The sequence below is a fragment of the Dendropsophus ebraccatus genome, chromosome 12 (assembly GCF_027789765.1).
Source record: "Dendropsophus ebraccatus isolate aDenEbr1 chromosome 12, aDenEbr1.pat, whole genome shotgun sequence".
NCBI lineage: Eukaryota > Metazoa > Chordata > Amphibia > Anura > Hylidae > Dendropsophus > Dendropsophus ebraccatus.
The window spans coordinates 23,991,217-24,013,369 of NC_091465.1; the positions used below are offsets into that span (position 1 = coordinate 23,991,217).

General features: G+C 43.3%; 1 protein-coding gene across 1 annotated transcript; it reads left to right on the plus strand.

Moving 5' to 3' along the window:
* The first annotated feature begins 541 nt into the window (after positions 1 to 541).
* Positions 542 to 21,895, plus strand: ILVBL (ilvB acetolactate synthase like). Its single transcript, XM_069947926.1, has 16 exons — positions 542 to 626; positions 2,492 to 2,616; positions 2,826 to 3,027; positions 7,020 to 7,147; positions 8,306 to 8,444; positions 8,771 to 8,882; positions 9,707 to 9,806; positions 9,931 to 10,028; positions 11,609 to 11,745; positions 13,198 to 13,332; positions 13,739 to 13,853; positions 14,697 to 14,866; positions 16,276 to 16,346; positions 16,619 to 16,690; positions 18,027 to 18,132; positions 19,029 to 21,895. Exons 2-16 carry the CDS (start codon positions 2,500 to 2,502, stop codon positions 19,205 to 19,207), a joined length of 1,881 nt encoding a protein of 626 aa, XP_069804027.1. The 5' UTR covers positions 542 to 626; positions 2,492 to 2,499; the 3' UTR covers positions 19,208 to 21,895.
* The last annotated feature ends 258 nt before the right edge of the window (positions 21,896 to 22,153 follow it).

Below are 22,153 nucleotides of genomic sequence, written 5' to 3' on the forward strand. Positions count from 1 at the left end.
ATCCTGTATTTCTAACTATGTACAATGGCCGGACCATGGACAAATGAAGCACTGATGCCTGGTGCCAACCCAAGTTGTAGTCTGTAAGCTCCAACGAGCAGGTCCCGTTTATACTTTGTATTTTTATGTTATTTTTATTTATTCTAATTATTTAACTGTGTATTATGTACCTCTGTACTGTATGCATAGAAAAAAGCGCTGCGGAATCTGTTGGTGCTATACAAATAAATATATTATAATTATTATTATTATTATAAACTAGTATAAAGGATAGTAAATATTTCTACTATAGTGATACAGTTGTGAGAACAGAAATGTAACAAGATACAAAGCTCACCAGGATCAGTGACCGCAAGTGACCTTTGTATCCAGTGCACTATGGGGAAGAAAGAGTTAATGCAGACTCCTCCCCGGGTAACCCCTGTCCCAGTCTGTTAACCCTGTAATTACCAGGCTGGGGAGGGCTGTGCCTGTTCTCCCAGTCTAGGCAGTGGTTGTGTGTGACATCTGTGAGATCACGTGAGCAGTCTGCCAGAGAGGATCTCTGGGTAAAGATCACAAGAGAAGGAGGAAGGAAGAGCTTGTGATTCCAGTCCCCTTCATTGCCAGGCTGCAGCCGGACTCAGGTACCGAGTATTGTCCTTATTACAGGACACAGGGGGTCATTCATCTGCTGGGGGTCAGGGAGCAGCCAGCGCCTGGAGCTGGCGGTGTAATGCATGACTATCCCCTTGTGCAATGTATACAGAATATATGCATAGCCACCGACGCTACGCCAAGTGCTTATAGAAAGGGAGACGGGGTCAGAGTGCTCTGTGTGCTGCTGGATTTTGTAGGGTTATCTGGTAGCTGACATTGACTTCTATGGGAAATACATAGTGTTATTGTTACAGAAAAGGAAACTTAAAGGAAAACTTTATAGTTTGCAATCGCATGGAAATTCTGAAGAAAGTTTAAATTTCTTATTGAAATTCTTAGGATACTCCGTAAAGAAGCTCTGAGGAGCTGGAGAGTCTTGTACCTTTTCCTTATAGTATGTGTATGTGCACATGTAATGTATGGAAATATTAGGCAGGGCCGGATCGGTACTGGCGGGACCCAGGTGTGGGCTGTTTATGTATATAATATTGTACGGTATATTTTATTGATCATTTATGTGATGGCTGGCGGTTGACTTGTGTTGTGAATCAATGGAGAACCTGTGTCGGGGGCAGTGAGATGGTGCTGAGTTTCATGTTACTACTTGGTGGAGGACAATAAAGTAATCAAACAGGTTTTCCCACTAAGGGTTGTAATTGTTGACTTAAAGGGGTACTGCAGCAAAAAAAAAAAAAAAAAAAAATTAAAATTGACTAGTTCCATTGATTTGTAATTGACTTTTTTTTTTTTTTTTAAATCTTGTCTTCCAGTACTTATCAGCTTCTGTATGTCATGCAGGGAGTGGTGTATTCTTTCCAGTGTGGAAAACAGAAGTACATTTTTAGTTTACTTCTATTGAAAAATCTCCAGTTTTCCAGTATTTATCAGCTGCTGTATGTCCTGCATAAAGTAGTGTGTTCTCTTCATTCTGACACAGTGCACCTCTGTCCTTTACAGGAATTCTCCAGAGCGGTAACAAATCCCCATAGAAAACCTCCCCATAAACCACTTCCTGCAGGACTTACAGCAGCTGATAAGTACTGAAGGATGAGATTTTTTTTTTTTATAGAAGTAAATTACAAATCTCTGGCACTTTCTGACACCAGTTAATTTGAAAGATTTCTTTTTTCAGGAGTACTCTTAAAGGGTAGCTGTCACAGTACAGACTAGACGTAGCTGACGCTGTGAAGTTCAGGTTGCTGTGGCAATGTCAGAAGTTACCCTATTCCACGGGACGATTATCATTCAGATTATCGTTAAGTCGTTTGAATCTAAACGATAATCATTCGTTTGAATAGCAGTTAACGATTAACGACCGAATGAGAAATCGTTGATCGTTTAATAAGACCTGGACCTATTTTTATCGTTGCTCGTTCGCAAATCGTTCGCATTGAATAAGACGTCGTTCGGTTGTTCGCAGTAGTGACGAACGCAATAGCGACAAGACGACCGCAAGAACGATCATAAGTAACGATTATTGTTCCATGTAAATGGGTGAACGATTTGTTTGGATCGTTTATCGTTAACGATTATGCGAACGATAATCGTCCCGTGGAATAGGGGCCCTTACATTTGGGACGTTATCTGTGTATTCTGTATCGGATCTACCCCCTCCCCCGACTGACGTCATCATGTCTGACCAGCCCCTACAGCAGCACCATCTCTCTGTCATAAAATATATATATACACATATAGATAGATCTTTCTTTATGAGGACTTTTAAAGAAGAATGAGATGTGTTTTTATGTCATGCTGCCTTGTGCTGAACAATGCCACAAGCAGAGTCTGATGTCGGAGTACCCCTTTAATTTATTATTTGTTCCATGTAACCCATTATATTTTTTTGTTTCAGCCTTTTCAATGGATCACGGTTGTGAGTGTATATACCTTGTGGGTGCCGCCCTTGGGGCATTAGTGTCCATTGCTCTCCTGTGGCTGGGGTACCGTCTGGGTGTCATCTATCAGCTCTTTCATAAGGTAAGTCATAAGAAATAACACAAAAAGTTAAAGTTGTCTTGGACTTATCCCAAGGTTTCCCTCAGTAGGTGGGATGTTACAGCTTACCAGGCCTCTATTTCTTCCAGGAACTCTCTATAGTCTCTTACATATAACGCCAAGGAGTAGGGGGCTGCCATGCATCACTGACCCATAATGGATCTAACAATCTGCTGTGATTTTATTTGAAGGTGGAAACTCAGAGTCCGTGTCATGGAGGAGAAGTGGTGGCCCAAGTGCTGCAGTCCCATGGTGTCAAATTTGTGTTCACCCTAGTCGGCGGCCATATCTCACCCATCTTGGTCGCCTCTGAAAAGTTGGGAATACGTGTGGTGGACACGAGGCATGAAGCTACGGCTGTATTCGCTGCAGATGCAGTAGCCAGACTTTCAGGTAGGTAAGACTTTTGCCTAATGCTGAAATAATAAAAACAAATGTTATCATAATACAGTTTTTATTTAATTCTATGGTGTTAAAAGGATATCCAGGATTAGAAAAAAATACAGCTTTTTTTATTGCACAAACAGCACCACCCCTGTCCTCAGGTTGTGTGTGGTATTACAACTTCAATGGAATTGAGCTGCAAAACCCCACACCAAAACTGAGGACAGGAGAGGCCACCATGTTTTTCTAACCCTGGATAATCCCCTTTAGGGCCATTTTACACGGCCCGATGTAAAGGAGCAAGCGAGCGTCGACCTGTCAGTAGGTCAGTACTCGCTTGCCTCTTTTTCCCGGATTGCTCTCGGCGCTATTACACGCACAGACATCAAGCAAGGAGAAGCGGGGAGCTGCGGGGAGCTGCAGGAGGAGCTGCCTGATCCTTAGATTGTCCGGGAAGCCCACAGAAGATAGCGGCGGACTGCTGCCCCCATTCCTATTAGGGCCAGCTAAACCCAGCAGACTCTCGCTATCAGCATTGTTCGGCCAAATATGGCTGATAATCACTTGGTGTAATAGTGCATTAAAGGAGAAGTCCGGTGAAAATGTTTATTAAGGTATTGTATTGCAACCCAAAAGTTATATAAATTACCAATATATACTTATTACTGGAAATGCTTATAAAGGGCTTTTTTCCCTGCACTTACTACTGCATCAAGGCTTCACTTCCTGGATAACATGGTGATGTCACTTCCTGGATAACATGGTGATGTCACTTCCTGGATAACATGGTGATTTCCTGGATAACATGGTGATGTCACTTCCTGGATAACATGGGGATGTCACGCCCCGACTCTCAGAGCTGTGCGGGCTGTGGCTGCTGGAGAGGATGATGGCAGGGGGATGCTCAGTGTCCCTCCAGTGCCTTGTGTCCCTCAGTGTCCCCTGCCATCATCCTCTCCAGCAGCCACAGCCCACACAGCTCTGGGAGTCGGGGCGTGACATCCCCATGTTATTCAGAAAGTGACATCACCATGTTATCCAGGAAGTGACATCACCATGTTATCCAGGAAGTGAAGCCTTGATGAAGTAGTAAGTGCAGGGAAAAAGCAATTTATGTGCATTTCCCATGATAAGCGTATATCGGTAATTTGTATAACTTTTCAGGGGCAATACAATACGTCAGGAGCGTTACTAGGGTCCTAAAACATCCGGGGCCCGGGCCCTCTGAGTTTCTCTCCCCCATTTCTCTCCCCTGTTTCTCTCCCCCATGCTTTTTCCCCTGTTTCTCTCCTCCATGCTTTTTCTCCTGTTTCTCTCCTCCATGCTTTTTCTCCTGTTTCTCTCCTCCATGCTTTTTCTCCTGTTTCTCTCCTCCATGCTTTTTCTCCTGTTTCTCTCCTCCATGCTTTTTCTCCCGTTTCTCTCCTCCATGCTTTCTCCCCTGTTTCTCTCCCCCATGCTTTTCTCCCGTTTCTCTCCTCCATGCTTTTTCCCCTGTTTCTCTTCTCCATGCTTTTCTCCCCTGTTTCTCTTCTCCATGCTTTTCTCCCATTTTCTCTCCCCCTGTGCTTCTCGCCCGTTTCTCTCCCCCCGTGCCTGCTCACCTCCTCCTAGATAGTCGCGGCTGCTGCTGTCCCCCTCACCTACCGTAGTGCCCGGAGGTGCTCCTACAACTCAATCAACTCAGGGCGGGAGCGTGGGGCCGCTGCAGTGGGACGTGGCGCGTGCGTTGATTGGATACGTGCACCACGGCCCACCGCAGCGGCCCCACACTCCTGGTCTCCGCTGATTGGATGGAGGAGCGTGTCCGGGTGCTGCGGGTGGCCAGTAGGTGAGGAGGACAGCAGCAGCGGCAATCAGCGAGCCAGATGCGGCCATCAAAAGAGCCGCATCTGGCTCGCAAGAGCGGGGCAGAAGAGATCCGGGGCAGCAGGCATTTTATTCGGGGAATAAAACTGCCTAGCGACGCCACTGCAATACGTTAATAAAAATATTCACCGGACTTCTCCTTTAAGGCCTAAAGCTAGCCATACATATAAAGGGCCTTTTACAACGGCCGATTATCGTGCAAAAAATCACTGAAACAGTCAAACTATGGACAAAAATTGATCGCATCTTTTGAGCTACTCTCAAAATCATTGTTAATCGTTCTCAAGTCTTTCTGCGTAATCACCCGTCATTCACAGTATATAGATACAAACACAATAGAGAATATTCACAGAATATATAGGACCGTAATTGTTATCGCAATTAACGACTTTTCATAGCAATTTATAAAATCGTATTATCGATAAAAGATAAAAATCATCACTTGTTCGCTAAACAAGCGATTAAGCGTATCTGTGCGTGTAAAAGGACCCTTGGATAGCTGGCAGCCAAACACTTTTTGGTGCACATATCTGGTGTAAACATAAGCCAACTAATAAAAGGTGCACACCTAGACTAGACAGTCTCAAGATGTGCCAGATAGTCATACAGCCTCAGTCACTATGAAAAATCTGGCGCATTCTTAGGCTGTCTAGTCTACTTGGACTAGCTATTTTACCAATATCTTCCCGGACCTGGAAGATACAGGGGAGTTTCCTCTTTTGGCTGTTTGCATTTATCTGCTATGTCTCTGTGAAGTGGCAAGAAAGATCTTGGTGACCAGAAATGTGGACAGAAGTATAACTGGGGCACCATGTTACGGGGAGTTCTTGGTGGTGTCACTGTTATGGTGAGAGCTGTGTGGCGGCACTGTTATGGTGAGAGCTGTGTGGCGACACTGTTATGGGGAGAGCTGTGTGGCGGCACTGTTATGGGGAGAGCTGTGTGGCGGCACTGTTATGGGGAGAGCTGTGTGGTGGCACTGTTATGGGAAGAGCTGTGTGGTGGCACTGTTTTGGGAAGAGCTGTGTGGCGGCACTGTTATGGGGAGAGCTGTGTGGCGGCACTGTTATGGTGAGAGCTGTGTGGCGGCACTGTTATGGGGAGAGCTGTGTGGCGGCACTGTTATGGGGAGAGCTGTGTGGCGGCACTGTTATGGGGAGAGCTGTGTGGTGGCACTGTTATGGGAAGAGCTGTGTGGTGGCACTGTTATGGGAAGAGCTGTGTGGCGGCACTGTTATGGGGAGAGCTGTGTGGCGGCACTGTTATGGTGAGAGCTGTGTGGCGGCACTGTTATGGGGAGAGCTGTGTGGAGGCACTGTTATGGGGAGAGCTGTGTGGTGGCACTGTTATGGCAGGAGCTCTGTGGTCGCACTGTTATGGCAGGAGCTCTGTGGTCGCACTGTTATGGCGGGAGCTGTGTGGTCGCACTGTTATGGCGGGAGCTGTGTGGTCGCACTGTTATGGGGAGAGCTGTGTCAGCACTGTTATGGGGAGAGCTGTGTCAGCACTGTTATGGGGAGAGCTGTGTGGAGGCACTATTATGGGGAGAGCTGTGTGGTGGCACTGTTATGGCCGGAGCTGTGTGGTGGCACTGTTATGGGGAGAGCTGTGTGGAGGCACTGTTATGGGGAGAGCTGTGTGGTGGCATGTTATGGGGAGAGCTGTGTGGTGGCATGTTATGGGGAGAGCTGTGTGGCGGCACTGTTATGGGGAGAGCTGTGTGGCGGCACTGTTATGGGGAGGGCTGTGTGGTGGCACTGTTATGGGGAGGGCTGTGTGGTGGCACTGTTATGGGGAGAGCTGTGTGGCGGCACTGTTATGGGGAGAGCTGTGTGGCGGTACTGTTATGGCGGGAGCTGTGTGGTGGCACTGTTATGGGGAGAGCTGTGTGGTGGCACTGTTATGTCGTGAGCTGTGTGGTGGCACTGTTATGTCGTGAGCTGTGTGGTGGCACTGTTATGTCGTGAGCTGTGTGGCGGCACTGTTATGGGGAGAGCTGTGTGGCGGCACTGTTATGGCGGGAACTGTGTGGTGGCACTGTTACGGTGAGGGCATTGGACTGGAATAGGTTTTGTCCGTCAGATTCATAGCCTCAGTCTACTTATACACATTTCATGGTTATCTTGGTGCAGGTACGGTCGGTGTGGCAGCAGTGACAGCCGGCCCGGGCTTAACCAACACAGTGACAGCTATTAAGAACGCTCAGATGGCGGAGTCCCCCCTCTTACTGATCGGGGGAGCAGCTGCAACATTGCTGCAGGTAAGTCACAATCTGTATACTCTACTGGAGTCCATATAGCATGGCTGTTGTTAACATTTTAAAGTGACTCTGTACCCACAATCTGTCCCCCCCCCCCCAAACCACTTGTACCTTCGGATAGCTGCTTTTAATCCAAGATCTGTCCTGGGGTCCGTTCGGCAGGTGATGCAGTTATTGTCCTAAGAAACAACTTTTAAACTTGCAGCCCGTGCCAAACTGGAGTATCTGTGCCCTAACTTTGCACCACCCCTCCGTCCCTCCTCACCACCCTCTTCATCATTAGGAATGCCACTGGAACATTTTCTCCATGCTGAACATTGCACAGGTGCTTAACGATCCAGGAATGCTGGAGCATTCCTAATGATGAAGAGGGTGGGGAGGAGGGACGGAGGGGTGGTGCAAAGTTAGGGCAGATACTCCCATTGGGCATGGGGCTGCAAGTTTAAAAGTTGTTTATTAGGACAATAACTGCATCACCTGCCGAACGGACCCCAGGACAGATCTTGGATTAAAAGCAGCTATCCGAAGGTACAAGTGGTTTGGGGGGACAGATTATGAGTCGCTTTAAAGGAACAAACCAGACGTAACCGATATACAGTGTTATTGCACAGAGGTGGAGCATGACACAGGTTATCAAAAGAATCTGTTTGTTGCCTTACCATATTTGATCCTTTTATACTTGTACATACAATAAGTTAAGGCACAGATGTCAAACTCAGGCCCTCCAGCTGTTACAAGACTACAACTCCTATCATGTCTGGACAGCTAAAACTTCACTTTGGCTGTTCAGGCATGATGGGAATTGTAGTTTTGAAACAGCTGGAGGGCCACGTGTTTCAAACCCCTGATGTAAACAGTCAACCTCAATTAACAGCTATTCCAATGCCCATAGGTGTTGTCATAGGGGCTTTTCACAGACTGAAGAGCATATACATTTACACTGCCATGCACTGTTATCACCTCCTTATCATCTCTGCTATTGATGTTAGTAACGTTCCACAGTTATTCCATATTTCAAGCATTCTCTATTCATGAAGTAGCAGGCCCAGGATGAACATACTTTATTTTTTACTATATAGAAAAGTGCAGTATAGTATATTGGTTTTAGTACATTTTCTATATTACTAATATATTTTACCTTCTCCTATTATTATATAGGGTCGAGGAGCTCTCCAGGATATAGATCAGTTGTCCCTGTTCAAGCCTATTTGTAAGTTTTGTGCATCTGTCAGAACTATACGTGACATTGTCCCTGTCTTACGGAAAGCCTTGGCTGAGGCCCAGTCAGGAACACCTGGTAAGTACGGCTGCACATTAGATGAAGTAATGGTTTGCATGACTATGGTTTTGTCTCTTCTCTGATGCACTAGTTATATGAAAAACATCCAATATTAACCAGGACAAAGAGTAAAGGAAGCCATACTGACAGCCAATTGCTTTAAATAGTGTAATACCTCATTTCGCCTGTGGTGGCACTGCAGGGGGGGTTGAACAGTTGCACAATCGTGCATTGAATTATGATGGATCCATTGGGATCAGGATCTGTTGCCTAATTCTTGCTTTATTTATCTAATGAGCCATGTAACCAGGATGATCTCTCTTCTCTCTTCTCTGCATTACCAGGCCCTGTTTTTGTAGAATTTCCTATAGACATTCTGTATCCTTATCATGTCATTCAAAAAGAATTAGCGCCAAAGGGAGCCCCCAAAGGGATCATGGGAAAAATAATCAACTGGTGAGTGAAATCTACCTTGTAAACAGGTCTGTGACTCTCCGTCTATGTGACATGGGGTACGAATGCGAATAGAAGGTATATAGGGGAGGGATTTAATTTGTGCACACTTGTGTTTAGGATACAGTACGGTTAATCATCTCTTCTCTATCATACTTTATAGGATGGATAATAACTACTAGGTCCCACACTGAGGTCACCAATGACCTCTATAGGTGCTGGTTTCTAGTTCACAGTAAATGCATGCAGTCTCATTGGGGAAAGTCCTACAGACTGCACTATAAATGTGGATAATGCAGAATTACATATCTGGATCCATTAGTGCCTGCTCCTGAATGGACCGTCAGGCTGTTTTGTGGCACCAAATGGACTGTGTGACCCAACCTTAGATTACATAGAAAGCATATAGTATACAAGTGTAGTTTAAAACCATGACCACTAGATGGAGCTATAATCCAGATTTTATGAGAGACTGTTATCCTGCAACTGGTTTCGCTGTGTCCGTAGACAATGGATAATTATCAGGCATTATCGACTATATTTTCTGTTTAATAGTTTTGTTTAATTGGGTATGACCTTTGTGGGTTCAAAGAAATGTATGCAGATAATATAGCGGTCAATCAGACATGTAACACATACTGTAGATAGATAGGACACCATGCAGAGGGCATTGCCGTGTGTATTAGCTTAGGGCATAATGACAGCCTTACCATTACTTACAGTTTTGAAGCCATAGTTGTAGGAAATGTTCTTATATAGTAATCCATTTTCTTATTCATGAAGAAGATTGAGCCCATTATACTGACTTTTCTCCTTTCCTCTATCAGGTACTTGCAGAATCACCTGAACAACCTGTTTGCTGGGGCCTGGGAGAGCCGAGACACCTCACCGCTCCCCGTCTCCATCCCAAGGGCCACTGCTGAGCAGGTCTGTTGGTTATTGCACCCACTGACCCCTGCATTGGTTGGGGGTGAACAGTTGCTGCAAAAACCCATCATAGAATTTTATGTTTTATATTCTTTGACTAATCTTGCGTCTTCTTGTCTTGTAGATCCAGCAGAGTATTGAATTAGTGAGTCGTGCTAAGAAACCGGTCTTCATCCTGGGCAGTCAGAGCACCCTGCCCCCATCACCTGCAGATAAGCTCAGGTACTATATCTTAAAGGGGTACTCCCGCAAAAAAAAATCTTTCAAATCAACTGGTACCAGAGATTTGTAATTTACTTCTACTTAAAAACCTCCCATCTTTCAGTACTTATCAGCCATTGTATGCCCTGCAGGAAGTTGTGTATTCTGATAAAGTGCTCTCTGCTGCCACCTCTGTCCATCACAAGAACTGCCCAGAGCAGGAGAGGTTTTCTTTTCTTTTCAATCTTTATTTATTGAAGTTTTTTAGTTTTTACAACAATAGTTTAGGGAATACAGAGAGAAAAGAGGGGAGAAAAAGGGGTTGGGACCCCATTATAGATTCAGTTCAAAACTGTACATACTATAATACACAATGTAGATATAAGTTACAGAGTCATAACAGTCTTTTCTAGATATAAAATATAGAGAGGGTCTTAGGTGAGAGGGAGGAACCAACAGAACCATGGGAGGGGGAAGTTGTATAGGAAACAGAGGAGAAGAGAGGGAAGTGAGGGGGGGGGGGGAGTCCTGCGTCCCCCCATATCAAAGACTCAAGAACAAAAATTTTAATGTAAAAGTAAATTATCTATATACAGATATGTATTGTATATTATGAAACATACTACTTAGGGTTGGTTACTTTTTAATAGGGCTATCCAAGGATTAGTCCTGCCAACTAATAAGGAGAGGTTTTCTATGGGGATTCCCTACTGCTCTGGACAGTTCCTGACATGGACAGAGATGGCAGCAGAGAGAACTGTGTCAGACTGAAAAGAAAACACCACTTCCTACAGGACATACAGCAGCTGATAAGTACTGGAAGACTGGAGATTTTTAAATAGAAGTAAATTACAAATATCTGGCATTTTCTGACACCAGTTGAGTTGATAGACTTTTTTTTTTCCTGGAGTACTCCTTTAATACTTACCTAACTCCAGTTCTCCGCTGCTTTCCCATGGCTCCATCCAGTCCAGTTTCTTGTTCAGGAGAGCACCAAACTGGCGTGTGGATTCATATAGAGTAGACCATGCAATGCTTCGTTGGGCAAAAAATATGCAATGTGCAGGTAGAGCGCGTGCTCTCTGGTGCCATATATTGGAGGGTAACAATCCTGCAAGTCAATGCAGCCTTGAAACATGACTGAGGATTATTAACCTCCCCAGAGTTTTCTCCAGAAGGTGCTCTTACTTCTGGAGGAGATTCTGACTTGCATTGACTCTAATAGGTGGCACCAGGGGCGGATTAACTTAACCATAGGCCCCGGGCTGTTCACCAAGCCTGGGCCCCCCCACCCCACTGTAACTATGGCAGCACTAGCCTGGCACTCATAGTACAGTATAGATAATGTCATGATGTCCTGATTTGTGCAAAATTGCCATTAAAAAAACTGTGATTTTTTGCAAATCATGGCAGAAGTGTAGCCAGGAGACAGTACGCCACTGAAAGTATAAGTCTGTTTGGGTGGTCATGGGCCCCCAGGAGCTCAGGGCCCTGGGCTGCCGCCCAAAACGCCCCTATTATAATCCACTACTGGGTGGAACCATCTTTTTTTCTGCTGGAAGGGAGCTACTTTGCGTCCTATATTTATTTTTGTTCTTCAGGAAGGCTTTGGAATCTTTGGGTATTCCATGTTTCTTGGGTGGAATGGCCAGAGGCATGCTGGGAAGGGACAGCCCCATCCACATTCGTCAGAACCGAAGGGATGCCCTTAAGGAGGCTGATCTAGTCATACTGGCTGGTAAGAAGCTGCATACTATAACTGCAATTTTACATTTTTATAGCCATAAGGACCATATTGTTTTTAAAGGGGTTTTCTATGACCTTTTTAATTAATTGCCTTATCTGAGGATAGATTATCAATATGTTATCGATGGGGGTCTTAGACCTTACACTACCACTGATCAGCTGTTTGCCAGAGCAACAGCATTGGTACACAGTAAGAACCAGAAGCAGATAGCGCCCTACAATATGTAGTGGCCATGCTGTGCTACTACAGCTCAATTAAAGTGTTAATATCTGAGTTGCAATAGCCCAGCATACTATACTCTGTATAGGGCTTTTACTGTAGGGGGCAGGGCATCTGGAGGTCAGAAACCCCTATAAGTATATACAAGGAAACCTTTCTGCAATGGCTACTCAAAATAAGGGCCCTATTACACAGGATGATTATCGTGCGGAAAATCGTCATATCGTTGATAATTGTTCTGTGTAATTGCAGGCAACGATCGAAAAATTGTTGGTGTGTGGTTCATTTAGATCTGACCCTCAAATTATCGTTATTTGTTCGCTGTAATTCCGTCTTCATTCACTAATCGTTCACTGTAATTGCACATCGTTCCTTCTTTTTCTGGGATCAGATCGTTGTAATGATCAAAACTAACAACTATCGATCTGTGTAATATGGTGAATGATTTCAGGTTAAAGTGTACCTGTCATTTAATTTTTTTTTTTTGCAGAAATCAATAGTACAGGCAATTTTATAAAAATTTTGTAATTGGGTTTATTAGCCGAAAAATGCATTTTTATCATGAAAAAGCAGTTTGAAGCTCTCCCCCCTGTCTTCATGGTTTTCTATGGAGAGGGGAGGGGTTGAGGGAGATGAGGCACCAAAACAGCACAACAGAGAGTTAATTTACAGCTACATCACTGGGATATCTCCTCTGAAGTCAGCACTGATCTCTCTGACCTCTGAATACCGGCTTTCACACAGCTCCCACTGTGTAATCCTTTGTTCTCTGCTCTCTGCTGGCGACTAATCTCCCTCCTCCCCCTCCCTTCTCTATAGGTTACACAGGGCTCGACTGATGTAAAAGCGTCGAGATTTCCTGATTATGAGCAGTGAATGAGAGAGAGGAGGAGGGGGGGGGGGACCTGGGGAAAGTCTTTTTGAATGCAGATAATGGCATATTTGCCTATTAAACCCAGGGGGAAAAATCTGGACTATTGATTTCTGCAATAAAAAATAAAAAAACGACAGTTACACTTTAACGCTTTGTCTAGACACCTTTCACTAAAAAGTTTGGGAATGCTTTATTAAGAGAAGATGGACAATATGCATAATATATGAGCAACTCTAGATAACGGCATGGTCTTCTAGAGAGGTTTCACTGCATTAGGAAATGTATCTGCATAGAATCACGCTCTTTCACCATTAGCAGTCTTGTCATTCTCTGTTTTATTCACTTTTCAGGCACAGTATGTGATTTTCGACTTTCCTACGGCCGTGTGTTGAACAGACGTAGTAAGATCATAGCCGTGAACAGAGACCGCTCTCAGCTCCTGAAGAACTCTGATATGTTTTGGAAGCCGACTATTGCTATTCAAGGTGAATTTACTTTTTGCCTTTAAAGCAGGGATGGGGAACCTTCATCCCTCCAGCTGTTGCAGAACTACAATTCCCATCATGCCAGGATGGCCAAAGCGAAGCTTTCATTGTCTTATCAGAACAACTTTATTACTAGGTTCTCATACAGGGGAGCATTATCAGGGCTGGTTCGGGCTCCTCACATATACAATGGGCCCTGTGCTTACCCTGTTGCTCTTAAGTGAATTTTGTTTTTCTGCCTCTGGACACAAGATTGATTGGCAGGTCAGAAAGCGATTGGCTTCTTGCCCTGTCAATCATACATTGATACATTGTCAGATATGTAAATGGCGTGTGGCTGCAATCTAAAATTCTCCAGGATAGAAATCACTAGACCATGTAAATAGACCATGTTCTTCTCTTTTAGGGGATGCCGGGTCATTCATATTAAGCCTCGCTGAAGGACTCCGGGGGTACACATGCCCCTCAGACTGGACAGAAGGCCTCAAAGCTGGAGACATAGCTAAAGAGAAGGCAAATGAGTAACGTATCAGTCTTGTCTATTGTAGATGGAAATTTGTGGAAAAAAATTATGATTAGAAAGGAGCAAATTTACAGTAATATGAAGCAAAGCACTACTACAGGAAAAGCTGGATCCAGCTCTTGGAAAACTTTTCCAATTTCCCAGGACTGGATCCAGCTTTTCCAGGCACCCGGGGAGGAGCGACACTGAAATCGCTTTGCCTAATTATTGCTATAAATTCGCTCATCTCCAGTTATGATTCAATTTGCAGAACTGTCATTTATTCACTACTGCCATCAATGCTGTGCGGAGGGAAGTATTTGGTGGACCTAGCCAGTGCTCTCTCTTCCGTATTACTTTGTGGATTCAAATTTGATCTGAATCAAATTGTTTGCTTTCTTGGGCTATGGTCACATGGGTAAAAAAAAGCCGTAAACAGGCATCCCCCAAAAACTTGTGGTTTTCAGCTCCAATTGACTAAAATGAGAAATCACGAAAATCAGCACTGTAAAAAGAATTGACATGTTGCTTTTTCTCATGAAGAAAGAATACAAGCTGTTTTGGAGCGGTTTTTCCATGTGGTTTATATGAGTGTTTTTTTATTTTATTTTTTATTTTATTAAAGTTTTCTTATTAAAGGATTATTACAGTGCATCTCCAACATGGGGGAATTTGTGATACATAAAATAACGGATCAAGCAATGATTCAACTATAAGAGCTGATAAACAGTCATGTAACCAGAAGAGGCTGTACGCGTGGTTTTAATTTTTTTCTTACAATGTGAACAGTAACTACTGTATATGGCTATCTATGTTAACAATGGCTACAGTATTTTATTTGTTTGTTTAATCCAACATTCAGACAAAAAGCTGAAGAGAAAACTGAGCGGCATCTAAATCCTCTGAAAGTTCTTCATCTGGTGGAAGAAGCTTTACCGGAGGACAGTATCATTGTAGCCGATGGTGGAGACTTTGTAGGCAGCGCAGCTTACATTATGCGCCCAAGGGGACCACTGCGCTGGCTCGATCCAGGTAAGTTTAATCTGAAATCACATTATCGTCTTCAGGTCATGTGTTGTTAAAAAAAAAAACCAAAAAAACTCAATGACCGAGACAATTTTCGCTTTTGCACTTTTGTTTTTTCCTCATTGTGTTTAAAATACCGTAGCACTTGCATTTTTTCACCTACAGAGCCCTTATTTTTGTTATATCAATTGAACTTTGCAACGGCAGACTTTTTTTTTCATAGAATATGCTGCATAACCAGAAAAAAATCTGTACTATAAAATTGAAAAAAAAAAACAACCCACAATTATTTTCTTTTTGGGGGGTTTCGTGTTTACGACATTCAGCCTGCGGTAAAACTGACATGTTGTCTATGTTTATTAAGTCAGCACTATTACAACAATAGACAGCTTCTAAAACTTTTATTTTTACTTACGGCTTTTAAAAAATTAAAACCTTTAAAAAAAAATAATAATAATGTCAGGAATGTGATAATTTGATGGTTCGGGCGATTACACACACGCGGCGATACCAGATATGTTTATTTTTTAGTTATAAAACGGAAAAAGGAAGTGATTTAAACTTTTACTATGGGATGGGACTATTAGTAATAAAAGAACTATTTTTTTTAAACTGCATTCACATTTAGTACATTTGTACAATTAACTGCTTTTTCACATAGGACAATGCAATGCCTATGTAATGCATTTCTCTATGTGATCGGCACTAGATGATAATCGGCTGCTGGAGCCCATTGTAAAGGAATGCCAAGTCGGGATCAGCGGCATTGCAGCTCTGACTCCTGGTCCGGCAGCAGACCCAAGCCCATATTGGAAGGGGTTTTCTAGGACTTTTGTTTCAATGATCTTTCCTCAGGATAGGCCATCAGTATCTGATCAGTGAGATACCAGTTCCCAGCACCCATGCCAATCAGTTTTTTTCCAGACCTGCTGTGCCCGTATATACAGGAAACACACCAGGAATCCGACAACCACATACAATGTGTAGAGGCCATGCTGAGTTGCACCAGTTTAGCTTCTAGGCCAGGTCTTCTTCTGGCTCCGATCTTTGCGTGTTGTTCTGTTGATCAGAGGAATGAGCGGGGAGACGACCACGACCACGACCTGCAGACCCGACATTTCAAAAGTTTTCATGACAGTGCCTCTTTATATGGACACCCTGCCAGGAGAAAATTATATAAGGTCCCTTAGTTTACAGGAACAAACGCAAAGCTTTCTTTTTTTTGCTTATGTCACCTATGCTGAGACATCACTTGAAATTAAAGGCTTGAAGCCTGAGGCTGCACCATGTCCTCCTCTGATGCTGGTCACGGAGACCTCGGGTGAAGTCAGATCACCAAATGCACTGTACATGACTTGCATAGTGTTACATATGTGTAGACGAGGACGTGACTGATTTATTTATTTATTTTTTAGGTGCTTTTGGTACTTTGGGGGTTGGAGGAGGATTTGCCTTGGGAGCCAAACTTTGCCGACCAGAATCGGAGGTAACTGCAACTTCCAATGGACTAAATGCAGTCTTAGGGGGATATCTATTAAACATGGTGTAAAGTGAAACTGGCTCAGTTGCCCCTAGCAACCAATCAGATTCCACCTTTCATTTTCCAAAGAGTCTGTGAGGAATGAAAGGTGGAATCTGATTGGTTGCTAGGGGCAACTGAGCCAGTTTCACTTTACACCATGTTTGATAAATCTCCCCCTTAGTTTTTAAACATATTGAATAATTTATTCTAATGTTTTATTATTGCTATTTTTTCAGGTTTGGGTGGTATTTGGAGATGGCTCGTTGGGCTACAGTATTGTTGAGTATGACACATACACACGTCATAAGGTAAGCTATGTTTTTGTAGTTGTAAATGAATATTCAAAGCAAAATTATCAATTTCTTCTGAAAAGGAGAATAATGGAATATAAAGGAAGTTGTCATTCTGAGCCGTTTCCTTAGTTTTATTGGTTGTTGTTAGAGATGAGCACAACTGGAGCATGCTCGAGTCCCATTGTTCAGCATTTTAATACCAGTGGCTAAAGAAGTTGGATGTAGCCCTAGGGAGTACTGGAAAATATGCATACAGCTCCGACTCCCTGACTCCTTAGGGCTGCATCCAACTTGGTCAGCCATCAGTATTTATATGCCTAACGATCAGACTCAAATATGCTCGAAGTGCACTCATCTCTAGTCGTTATTGGAAATCAATCAGTAAGAGTGTTGACGGACACTCCTTAGAGCTTGGAGGGACCCAAATAACCAGTTGGGTGAGAAAGTTATCTTATTGAGATGACAGTTTCTGCTGTAAAACCTTTGAATTGTAAATGCAGCTCTGGATTATCATACAAACTGAAGGCCCCTTTAAGTTGGCTAATGATCAGTGGCTGATTCATATGGCTCTTCAACGTCATTGATGGCCACCCATCACGTTTAGACAAGGCCTAATATTTGCCCTGTATACAATGGCCTTTACTCCTAACTGGTAAAGTGGCTTTGCCACAAATATAAAAACTTGAACTCACCTGTCCTGATCTTCCTCTACATCTGTCCTAACAGTCCCTGGCTGAGCATTGCTCCCTGATTTTGTTTTGACACACAGAAAGTGCCTGCTGGTACAACCTACTGAGGTTGGTCAGCTGAGGGGGCACTTCCTGTGTATTGAAATGAAAGCAGGAAATGGCACTCAGCCCGGACTGGGCTGTTGTACGGATGCGTCAGGGGGTTGGGTTGGGTTGAGTATAAGTGTTTGTTTGTTTGTTTTTGTTTTTTTCTAGCCCCAAACTAGGCACCGACACCTTTTATTTTGTTGGACAACCCCTTTAAGGAATGCTTTTAACACATGTGCTTGCAAGACAGTAACCTATTATGTTTAGGTGGCTGCTTTACTGCTTGGGACACTATTTGATTTCTATACCCTGTCTCGACCAATATGGAGTAAGAGGTGATGGTCGTACGTATTGATACTTACTACCAGCCTGTGCACCCCTTGCTTTTTATAGGAAAAAAGCTGCATAGTTGATACACATATTTGGAGGTAGAGATACACAGCAAAGCTCCAAGCTCCCAGCTCCGCTGTGTTACTTTGTCCATTGGTTCCATTCAGTATTACTGCAGCCCATCTCGCCCTGTATAGACTCCAGAGGTAGAAGCAGGTGTTAATGTATGATCTGTTGTCTTTCAGACCCCAATCATTTCTGTTGTTGGGAATGATGCCTGCTGGAGCCAGATCTCTCGAGAGCAAGTTCCTATGTTGGGAAGCAATGTGGCATGTAGTCTGGCCTATAATGGTAAGATGTATTGGAGTCTTGTCTTTTCCTGACACTGTTCTAATCCAGCGACAATGGTTGTAGTGGTTTAAAGTGACAAAGTATGCATACATATGAAAGGGGTTGGTCAGAATTGGAAAAGAGGATATGCTTTTTTTCCCCCGGAAACACCACACCAACCATTGGCCGTATCAGGTGGTGTGGATCACTCACTCAAGTGACTGCGACTGAAGGGAAAGCAAACCCTTTTATGAATCTTGAGCAGTCCCTCGAAGGGTGAATATAGATCAGTACTACCTACCTTGCATGGGCAATTTCTCATTTTGTAACTACTCGCGGAAGGACAGTTACAACACCAGAGCTTCCGCAGGAAAGCTGAGTAGAATGGTTGTATGTCGAGCCTTATGGTCCTATTACACAGGCTGACTATGACCTGACCATTTTAGTTAATGAGTGCCTATCTGCTAGGCGGTTCGATAATTGGGCAGTAAGGGCTGCATGGACATCATTAGCCACGCATCACTATTACATGTATCGATGCACAGTCGGCGCCTGACTATTTTAGGTCCAAGCCTAAACCAACGATCAGCTGATGATCATTTCATTGGCTGATCGTTGTCTCTATTACTCGGAGGGAGGATCGGCCGATTATCACTCCATGTAATAGGGCCCTTACCTTCTCCTTAGCTTCCTGCAGGGTGGTGGTGCTGCTGACAGCGGCGTAACACGCATTTGAATGCATTGTCTGGCTGTCTGCAGTACCACTGCTCTGGAGGGTGACATATGCTGCATTCGTCTATCAGCGGTATATGATGGGAGTCCTCCCAAAGTATGTTTCTGATGTAAGGCTAAAAACACAATGTGAACCCAGCCTAAGCTGCCGACCAGATTGCCAATGATGTTTTATTTCTCTGCAGATTACCATGTTGTGGCTGACGGCTTCGGAGGTAAAGGTTTTCTGGTCACTCGGCAGGATGAAGACAGAATAGCTGAAATCATCAAGGAGGCTCAAGATGCGGCCAAGAAAGGGAAAGCAGCCCTGATCAATGTGCTGATAGGAAAAACTAACTTCCGAGATGGCTCCATTTCTGTATAAATCTGGTGCAGTATCAAAAAACTAAACTGAATGATAAGAACAGCCAAAAATCTCAGAGCCCATTGTTAGATCCTCTACCTGTCCCATAAAAGCTTCTAGTGAAAAATAGGGGTTTCAAGAGGATCTTCACCTTTTAACACCATGTTGTTCTTGGTCGAAAAAAGAAAAGTTCTTCATATTTTTATAGCTCCAGTTTTTCATAATACAATGCTCCAAATCTTCTTTATAAACGAGGATTTAACCCGTAACACTCCTGCTGTACGCAGTCACCTCTGGAAATAGCTCCCTCTAGTGGCAGCTACAGGAAAGCTGAATAGTAGGTAATAACTCTATATCTGTGCAGAGGATTTGAAGCTTTATATCAGACCAATGGCTGAAACAGCTATAACAGTATATAAAGAGATTGAGGAGTTTCTTGTAAATGAACAGAGCAAATATAAGTTATTGAATTGTCTTTATCTAACAGATCATTAATATTAACTTTTACCAAATAATTCTGTGTGGAAACCTGGCAGCAAGTATCTAATTCTCCTGCAGCGCCACCACAGGATTAATGTAGCATTACACAGTTCCCATTGAATTTAATGGGTTGTTTGTGGAATACGGGGATATACTGGGTTTTCCAGCAATAAGGACACTCTTAGTTGCTGCTCGCTGCCCTAGCTAATAGATGAGGGTTCTTAATGGCTGCCACCTCTCTATTAAATTATTATTCTGATATATGGTTCCCTTGACGTAATGGCTATACAGATTTTTTTTAACATCTAGACAACTCATGGAGGCCATGACAGTAGTTCTGTGGCTACCATACACTACATAATTTTTGTGGTTCCTCAATTATGGTGTCATTACAAAAAAATATTCACCACCCCCTCTTCTATATAAAGGATACAGTATTACAATAAAAACTAAAATAAAATAAAAATAAGGCAACTTATCAAATCATCACGATTAGAGTTGCGTGAATCTACAGTCAGATTCAACAAACCCGAATCTAATGAAGTTGGGCGTCCATTCATTTATTCTTGTAAATATCGATCTGTTTTCCCAGTGTTACAGTTTTTGGACTCTAATTCCAGACTCCTCCAGGGAATCAGAATAACATTTATAAGGCAAAATTAATTGATGGCCGATTTATTAGTTTTGGCTTTGAAGAATCCAACTGTATATTTGATCTCCTCTAGTGTTGATTAAAACTGTACCAAACCCGGTGTCTGTATAGCAGATCTGTTGCTAACCTACAGACAGTAGAAGAGGGGACAGAAAAAAACCCTACAATTGCAGGATCTGACTACATGAGGCATGTTTGTAGTCTGTAACCATGGAGATGCTTAGCACTGTACAGGAGCTGTAGACCTAAAACTGTATAATAATTTTTTATTAAGGAATGCTTGCAAAGGTTGCACATTTTGATGCTTTAGAGCAATGCCCCCCAGCTGTTGCAAAACTACAACCCCCTCGAGGACTGACTACTTTGGCTGGAAAGCCAATCAAATTGGTTGCAGGGTGGGGGCGTGGTTTGGTTTAGGGGAGGAACTTTCTTTTCTCATGTCTATACAGAATGTGGTACACAAGCTTTTCTCAGGTAAAATCTGTGCACACTAAATCCAACCAAAACTTCCTCTAAATGTTAGTGTTTTATTGTTAAAACCTTTTTATTATTATTTTTTTTTTATAATGTCCTCCAATTCATTAACAGGTACTGATAATAGCTGAGATAGTAATAACAGACATGCTATTTATTCATTACAATATCATATGTTTTATTCTTACATTGATTCATTTGTAGGGTATGTATAGGAGATATAAGGGTGCAACCTTCTGTCTTGTTGCTGCTGAGTTCAATTAAAGGGATTTTCCTGTTTTATGTCAATAAAGCTGAAAGGGAACAAGGGTACATGGTGGCAGAGACTTTTCCAATTCATATACAATAAAAAGTAAAGCAACTTTGCAAATACACTGTGGTATTTATAGCTCCTATTCAGACCTCCTCTTTATCTCCATGGTTACAGACTACAAACCCTGTGTGGTCTGATCCTGCAGGCATATTGCCATCAATCAGTCCCCTACTTTTTACTTGGTAGGTTAGCAAGAAGGACGTTAGAGATGTGCAGTAGACATGAGGAAAACTTGAGGGCACTGTGGTTCGTCCGATGCTTGAGTTTCGCTCATCTGAAATGTTTAGCAATATGAATGAAAGATCAGACAACACAGGGGTTGTTTGTAGTCTGTAGCTATGGAAACACAGGTCTGCATAGGAGCTGTAGAATGGAGAGTTCTGCTCCCTTCTGATATACTGTAACATTTATTTCCATTCAGGGGATAGAAGAATTGAACAGCTGATTTTCTGTCTGTGCTGGTTCTAGGACAGACCATTGATCGTTTCTTCCCAGACAACCCCATCAATGTAGGATGGTAGTATAATGGAGTATGATGGGGAAGGGGGGGTGTCCAGATATAGCAGGCACCTTATCCCTGGTGCCTGAGAGGGCTCAGAGGTTCCCCTGGCTCCAGTATTACACATGACACATGCCAGGTTACAGATTTTGCACTTGAGCCCGGGAGCGTCCATGTCTCTGTTCTAGTAACGGTGTTTTCATATGCAGACATTTTGACAATTCTAAAGGCAGGATTTGGTTCCTCAGTTTACATTCTCGAATGTTTTTGGAAAAAAAAAAAAAAGATGTTAGAAAAACAAAGCCACTTTCTTCCAGAGACAGCACCACTCTTGTCTCCACTTCAGGTGTGGTCTGCAATTAAGCTCCATTCACTTCAATGGAACTGAGTTACAAAACCTTCACCCAAACTGGAGACAAGGGTGGTGCTGTCTCTGGAAGATAGTGGCCATGTTTTAAAAGGCATCAGATTGGCCAATGGACTTGGTCTGGTAAATTACGGTGGCATCTAGTAAGCCAAGGCTTGTGGGTCTAACCCTTGTAGGCTATG